The following is a 6,872-nucleotide window of genomic DNA, read 5'->3' as shown; positions in this document are numbered from 1 at the left end:
AATCACCTCCACTATTGTAATTCTCTTGGACTCTGTTAGGCACATTGATGGTTCCCTCCTCTGGTCTTCCATAGCTGTGTCCTCAGAGTATTGACCTATTGCCTTAAAGGGAATATTGTTGAAATATCTCTCCTCTACTAGAGGTAAGTGCCTTGAGGGTAGGGACTGGGTCAGGTTCATCTCATGTTCCCAAGTTTCAGCACAGTGCCTGGCCCAAAGTCGATGCCCAGGCAAAGTGAGTCTCCCAACCTTGTTCTCATGACAATTGTGGCCAGGGCATCATGCATGGAATCAGAGTTGGCAATGAGCGAGGGTGTCCAGTGGTCAGCGGCAGCAGTGGTTGGCAGCATGGAGGGGTTCAAGGCTCGCATGTCAAATCTCTTCTTCTTCGCTGGCTTTGCTCCAGCGGTGGCAGCAGTTGGCCGTGATGCCCAGAAGAAAGTTGGTGGCCACGGATGCGATGGAGACCACGAAGCCCACAAAGGCGATGAAGAGGTAATCATCCAGGGTCAGTGTCAGGTGGCAGGCTTTGAAGCTCTCCTCGGTGAGGGAGAAGAGCGGGGCACCCTCAACTTCAGGGGGGCCCCGGCACTCGGCCAGCTGAGAATCTGCAACACAGGACCCAGGGATGGTGAGGTCCAGGGGACTGGGTTGAAGAGTTCCCACCACTCATAGAGGAAGAGAAGAAACACATTTGTTGAGTTTCTTCCATGTGCCAAAAACATTACTTATCTTCTTTATTCCCCCAACAACTCTCAAGACAGGTATTTTTACATCTATTTTTATAGATATGAAAATCACTGCTTGGAGAGTTTCATAACTTGCCTAAAGTGCTACAGCTACCACTAGTAGTAGGTCTGGGGTTTTTATGGGACACCACCATCTCTTATGGAGTCCCTGGATGGTGCAAGTGGAGTCCACCCAGGGGCATCTTGGAAGAAAGGCCTGATGATCTACTTCTGAAAAACCAGCCATTGAAAACCCTATGGAGCACAGTTCTACTCTGATACACATGGGGCCGCCATGTCCTGGAGTCAACTCAATGAAAACTGCTATCATCTTTTACAATTGCCTTCTAACTCATCTCTTGACTTCTACCCTTAAACCATCTCAACACAGTTGGCTGAGTGATCCTTTCAAACCTAAAGTCTGATCATGTTACTCTGCTTGAAACCTTCCACTGGCTTTCCATCTTCCCACAGAGTCAAGGCCAAGTCCTCACAGTGTCCTCATCTCTTTCTCTCTCCTCCTTATTGATTTTGCTCCAGTTACGGTCACCTCCCGGCCATTCTTCCATGACCCCAAGCACATCCCCTCTTGGGGAGGCCTTGATATTTTTCTTTTTGCTAGAACGCTTCTCCACCAGATCTCTACATGGCTCAGCCCCTTATTCTCTTTCGATCTTTGCTGAAATATTCACCTTATTAGTGAATTTTTCCCTCACTGTCCTACATAAAATAGCAGTCCCTACTTCACCTTGCTTAGGTTCTCCCCATCTCACTTATTCTGCTTTATTTTTCTCCATATTACTCATCCCTGTCTGACAGTCTACTTATGTTCTTATTGTCCATTTCTTCCCACTTGAGTATTAGCTCTTCCTGGAGTATCCTTAGCATCAGAACAGTGTCCCGTCCATACCAAGTGCTCAGTGAATCTTTGTTCAGTCCATATATGAATGAATGACCCTGTCCAACTTGAAAGCATTGGATCTTTCTTCTCCCCCAGGTGGGAGAAGAAAGTTAAGACTATGGATTCTGGAGCTATTGGCCTGGGTTCAAATCTCTTCTCCACCCCTCACTAGTTGTGTGATTGTGGGTACATTATTTAACCCCTCTGTGCCTTAGTTTCTTCATCTGTAAAATAGAACTAGTAACAGTATATACCTCATAGAGTTAATATCTTATAAATTATGCCCTTGTATAATTTGTTCCTGGTACATAATACCAGCCCAGCCAAACTCACTGCCGTTGAGTCAATTCTGACTCATAGCAATCCTATGGGACAGAGTAGAACTGTCCCCATGGATTTTTCAAGGCTGTAAATCTTTACAGAAGCAGACTGCCACATCTTTCTCCTGTGGAGTGGCTGGTGGGTTCGAGCTGACGACCTTTTGGTTAGCAACTGAGTGCTTACCCACTGCGCCACCAGGGCTCTTGCTGGTACCTAACAAGAAAAACCAAACCAGTTGCCGTCAGGTCAACTCCAACTCAGAGTAGAATTGTGCTCCATAGAGTTTTTAATGGTTGATTTTTCAGAAGTAGGCCATCAGGACTTTCTCCCGAAGTGCCTCTCGGTGGACTCAAACCGCCAACCTTTTGGTTAGCAGCTGAATGCATTAACCCGTTTGCACCATCCAGGTACTTCGTAAGCACTGTGTAAATGTGTGCTTTTGTTATTATCCTAGGCTGGCCCTTCTCAACATGTGAGTGGGGATTATGCTCTGCACATGAGCTTCTGTAGGAAGGGGGCTTCTTCTGTGGGACTACTGTTCTTTCCAACACTGAGGGTCTCATCTCATCCTTCCAAGGTCACTTTTACAAGGTGCCTGATGGACATCATTGGTCTCACCTTACTCTCCGTTGACTTCCTCCTAGGCATCACAGCCAGCTGCTGCCACCCCTGGAGCAAGGCCAGCGAAGAGGAAGCTTTTGAGAAGCCAGCCATTCCCTCATTCACTGGTTAAATATGACCCAATCTCTCACTTCAGGCAAGTTGTTTTTGGCTTTCTGGTTTTCATGCTCTTTCTCTATGGAAAGGGGGATAATCTGAGCTAAATTGTCTCAGAGGGCCAATGTAAAGACCTTTTCTAAATTAGGTGCTTTATGTGCTCTCTATTCAATCTGCAGTTCTTGAGGGCAGAGAATAAAATGGTTGATTTGGATCGACCCTTTTGAGAAATCAATGAGTGTCATTATCTTTAGAAACAGGGAGTCAGGTTTGGGTGCTACTTGCCTCAAAGCCCAGGCTGAGTGATCCTTATAGGCTGGGTACACAGTACTCCAGACCCACCTGGGCTGAGATGGTGCCTGGAGTTGACCCCTCAAAGGCTCTCCTCTGGAAACTGGAAGACCCCGAACCTCCAAATCTATTGTTCAAGTGTGTCTCTGTGTGTGTGTGTGTATGTGTGTGTTGGGGGATGATGGTGAGACAATGGATGGCTGAGGGATGTGGGGACATGGGCAGGGACCAGCCAGAGAAGACTCTGAGGGCAATGGCAGGACCCCGGAAGAGCCCAGGATGGGCCTGGCACTGCTTTCTGGTGAATCAAGGGGCCAATCTTGAAGTCAGACTATGTCCTAAGGTGCTCTTAGGTCCCTCTCTGTTGGAATTTATCTAAAAAAACGTGAGTAATAGTGGGAACCACATGAAGAAATGGGAGGAAGAAGTGGAAAAGGACATAAAGGGAGGAGGATCAGCTAGCCCTACCTACACTGGCAGGCTGTTGGTCCCTAAGAGGAAATACCTTGGAGGGTGTGACGATGCCAAGTGCGTTCTATGGAGAAATAGGGACCCTGGATTCCTAGATGTGGCCTCTTGATTTCTCACTATGGGTCCCTCATCTCTACCAATGTGTGAAGCTGCAGTACCCTTGCCTGTTTGCTGGGAGTCTGTGATTCTTCAAAAGGGCAGTGGGGACCTCAGAGATCACAGAGGAAGAGGGGCCCATGGGCCTGAGGGAAGTGGAGTGCCCCAGTCTACTCTTTCTGTCCTTAGTGGAGGGCAGAGGAAGGGGAGGCACTGAGGTTAAGCATGTGGGGAAACCGCTTGAGAAGCCTCCCCTTTTGCACCCCACATTCACCCCATCTCAGTCCCCAGCTATTTTGGTCCCAGAGAATTTCCTTCCACAGCTCTGTGGAAACATTGGAATCGTGGCCCACAGCCCCCCCAAGCTATTTTGGTCCTTGGCTCCCCACTCAATCCTCCTCTTCTTCCCACCTCATTCAGCATGGCTTCTTCTGCACACACTGAGCCCAGGCACCGGGGAAGCCTTTGGGATGGCACCCCAAGCTCTTCCTATCGTTCTAGTGTGGGGTCCAGCTCAGGCTCAGTGCTGTACACAGGAGGGTGGGTGATGGAGGGTCCACAGCTGAACATTGCCCATCACCGGGGCCAGCTTGGGCTCCGCTGGGTGAGGCCAGGGCCCATCATACCCGTGTGGTTTGGGCTCCTTCAGGCCCCAATCCACCCTCCAGCTGGGAATAGCTGGCTAGGCTGCCGCATCTTAACGCCTCCTCTCAGCTCCCCACCCTATGCCCAAAGTTCTCAGAACTCTGCTGAGGCTTTTTGACCTGCCCAGAGCTCAGGCCCTGACTCTCGTGTTAGCCCAGAACCTGACTGTTCAGAGTGACTGCTGGGGTTCAAATCCTGACTCCACTCAGCAGCTCTGTGACTTTGGGCAAGTTGCTGAACCTCTCTGCACCCTGGTGTCCTCCTCTGTAAAGTGGGGCCTCTTTGGGGTTCTTATGAGGAGACGAACTAATATATGTAATATAACTAGAATAGGTCCTGGCGCATAGTAAGCACTGTAATAAATAGTGGGGACATTCCCATTTCTTAGAGAGTTTTCTCAGCACTCAGTAAACTTAAAAAGAAGTCTGGTAGAGTAGAACAGGGCTTAGAAATCAAATATGCCTGGGTTTTATCCTCCGCCCTGCCTATTTCTAAATGAGTGACATTGGGAAAGCCTTTTAATTGTTCTAAATCTCAGCCTCTTCACCTGTAAAATGAGGAATCCAGTCTCGTTGCCACTGAGTTGACTCTGACTCATGGTAACCCCATGTGTGTCAAGAGAAGCAGCTGTGTTCCATAGGGTTTTCAATAGCTGATTTTTGTTTTTTGGAAGTAAATTGCCAGGCCTTTTTTCTGAGGAGCCTCTGGGTGGTCTTGAACTCCAACCTTTTGGTTTGTACCAAACAGGGACTCTGGGGATAGTAAAAGTGGGAAACCCTGTGGGACAGTTCTACTCTATCCTATAGGGTTGTTTTGAGTCAGAATTGACATAACAGCACACGACAACAATCTTTTCTGGAGCAGGTCACCAGGTCTTTCTCCCATGGAGCTGCCGGGTGCGTTCGAACTGCCAACATTGTGGTTGGCAGTGGAGTTCTAAACCATTGAGCCACCACGGTAGAAGCTCATTAAAAAACCTTTGCCGTTGGGTTGATTCCAACTCATAGCGACCCTATGGGACAGAGTCGAACTACCCTATAGAGTTTCTAAGGAGTGCCTGGTGGATTTGAACTGCCGACCTTTTGGTTAGCAGCTGCAGCACTTAACCACTATGCCACCAGGTTTTCCAGAAGCTCGTTAAACACTATTACTAGCTATTTGTTTACTGTCTGTCTGCCCCATTAGGTCACAGGCACCACAGAGGCAAGGGCCTTTTTCAGGTAAGGGCCCATTTTTTTAACTGATGGGAGCCCACAGCACCTAGCCTGAATAGCAAGTGCTCAGCAAATACTTTGTTGCATGATAGAGCTAGCTGGTGAATCAAAAGAGGCAAGCAGGGATCAGGACACACAGTAGGTACTCAAGTGTTCTAAGTTCCTGCCTCTACTTTAGCAGTCTTTGCTTTCAGTGAGGCAAGTCCTCGCCCATGCAGCCTAGTCCTGCCCCTCACCCTTACCTGCTGTGCAGCGCTGGATCCGATTCCGCAGCCACTTCAGCAACGGCTCCATGGTGCAGCCGCACACCCAGGGGTTGCCACCAATCTGCAGGGTCACCAGCCCCGGTAAGCCCTCGAGAGCCTCCAGGCTGAGGAAGGCCAAGCCTCCAAAGCTGAGGTCCAGGTCTCGGAGCTGCACCAGGCCCTGGAAGGCCTGGGGGTGCACCCTGCGCAGCCATGGGTTGTGGCTCAGGTCAATGTGCACCAGCCCGTGGGCCTCCTGGAACATGTCAGCAGGCACATGGCTGAGGTTGTTGTAGCTCAGATCCAGGTGTGCCAAGCGCTTGGCATGCAGGAAGAGGCCCGGGGGCAGCTCCACCAAGGAGTTGTTTCGCAAATCCAGCACCCAGAGCTCCATGTAGCACGTGAGGTAGCCGGGTGGTACTGCGGTGATGCGGTTGTGGGCCAGGCTGAGGTTTTGGGTGTCCATTGGCAGATCTGGGGGCACGGAGAAGAGCCGCTGGCTACTGCAGTCCACCACATGGTTATGGCATGTGCAAAGGACTGGACAGCTGGTGCCGGCATCAGAGTGCATCACCCCAGCTGCCAATAGGAGGGAGACCAACAGCATGGCTGGGTGGGGTGGCCTGGACCAGGGCACCTGGGCCCAGGTGTCACCCATCTTAGACAGCTGACAACAGCAGTGTTGAAGGAAGCCCACTGGGACTGGGGCTGTGTCCGTGGACTCAAGAGCCAGTGGCACAGGAAGGCAGCTACATTAGGGGCTGGAACCTTGGAAGGTGGGGCTTCATAGCACGTGGTATCGTGGTTCAAGCCTGTCCTGGGAGCTTTTAAGCACAAAAAGTCTCCCCAGGTGAAACCAGCAGGAAATCCCCTTCTGGAGCCTAGTGGGCGAGAAACCCAGTCGCGGTCCCCCACGGTTTGAAAAGATGATCAAAACTTGAGACAGGAAGGGCAAGAGGATATGGCTGGACAAGCTGCCAGCAGTTCCTGGAAGACTCCCTGCAGACCTTCTGTGTCCCCCTCGCCCATGCCTGCTGTGTGCTTCCTCCTGGAGCTCTGCACAAGAGGTGGGAACCAAGGGGTGAAGGAGATGAAAGGCGCCCTTTTTCCAAGAAAACCTGGCCCAAATCTGGGACTGATTAGGAGTCCAGGCTTGCCTCTGGGTCCCCAGCAGTCAAGCTCTCAGAGGCCATTTCACCAAGTGGCCTGGTGGGCTTGAGTCCAAGGGGGCCCAGGGTGGGCG

The 6,872-nt window shown here is 50.6% G+C and overlaps 1 protein-coding gene across 1 annotated transcript; it reads right to left on the bottom strand.

The window, feature by feature from the left end:
- Positions 1-266: 266 nt before the first annotated feature.
- On the bottom strand, positions 267-6,302 carry LRRC55 (leucine rich repeat containing 55). The gene is made up of 2 exons (XM_049891974.1): positions 5,627-6,302; positions 267-608 (listed from the first exon to the last, which is right to left on the bottom strand). Exons 1-2 carry the CDS (start codon positions 6,285-6,287, stop codon positions 373-375), a joined length of 897 nt encoding a protein of 298 aa, XP_049747931.1. The 5' UTR covers positions 6,288-6,302; the 3' UTR covers positions 267-372.
- Between the last annotated feature and the right edge of the window lie 570 nt (positions 6,303-6,872).

This window comes from Elephas maximus, chromosome 7 (assembly GCF_024166365.1).
Source record: "Elephas maximus indicus isolate mEleMax1 chromosome 7, mEleMax1 primary haplotype, whole genome shotgun sequence".
Classification (NCBI taxonomy): Eukaryota; Metazoa; Chordata; class Mammalia; order Proboscidea; family Elephantidae; genus Elephas; species Elephas maximus.
Note: the sequence above shows the minus strand (reverse complement) of the source record. Positions and strands in the feature narration are given on the sequence as shown.

Excerpts from the sequence above, each read along its gene's own strand:
- LRRC55 (XM_049891974.1), bottom strand. The coding sequence starts at position 6,287 with ATGGGTGACACCTGGGCCCAGGTGCCCTGGTCCAGGCCACCCCACCCA. Across the intron at positions 609-5,626 it reads GATCCAGCGCTGCACAGCAG|ATTCTCAGCTGGCCGAGTGC; the intron begins GTAAGGGTGAGG and ends CCTGTGTTGCAG.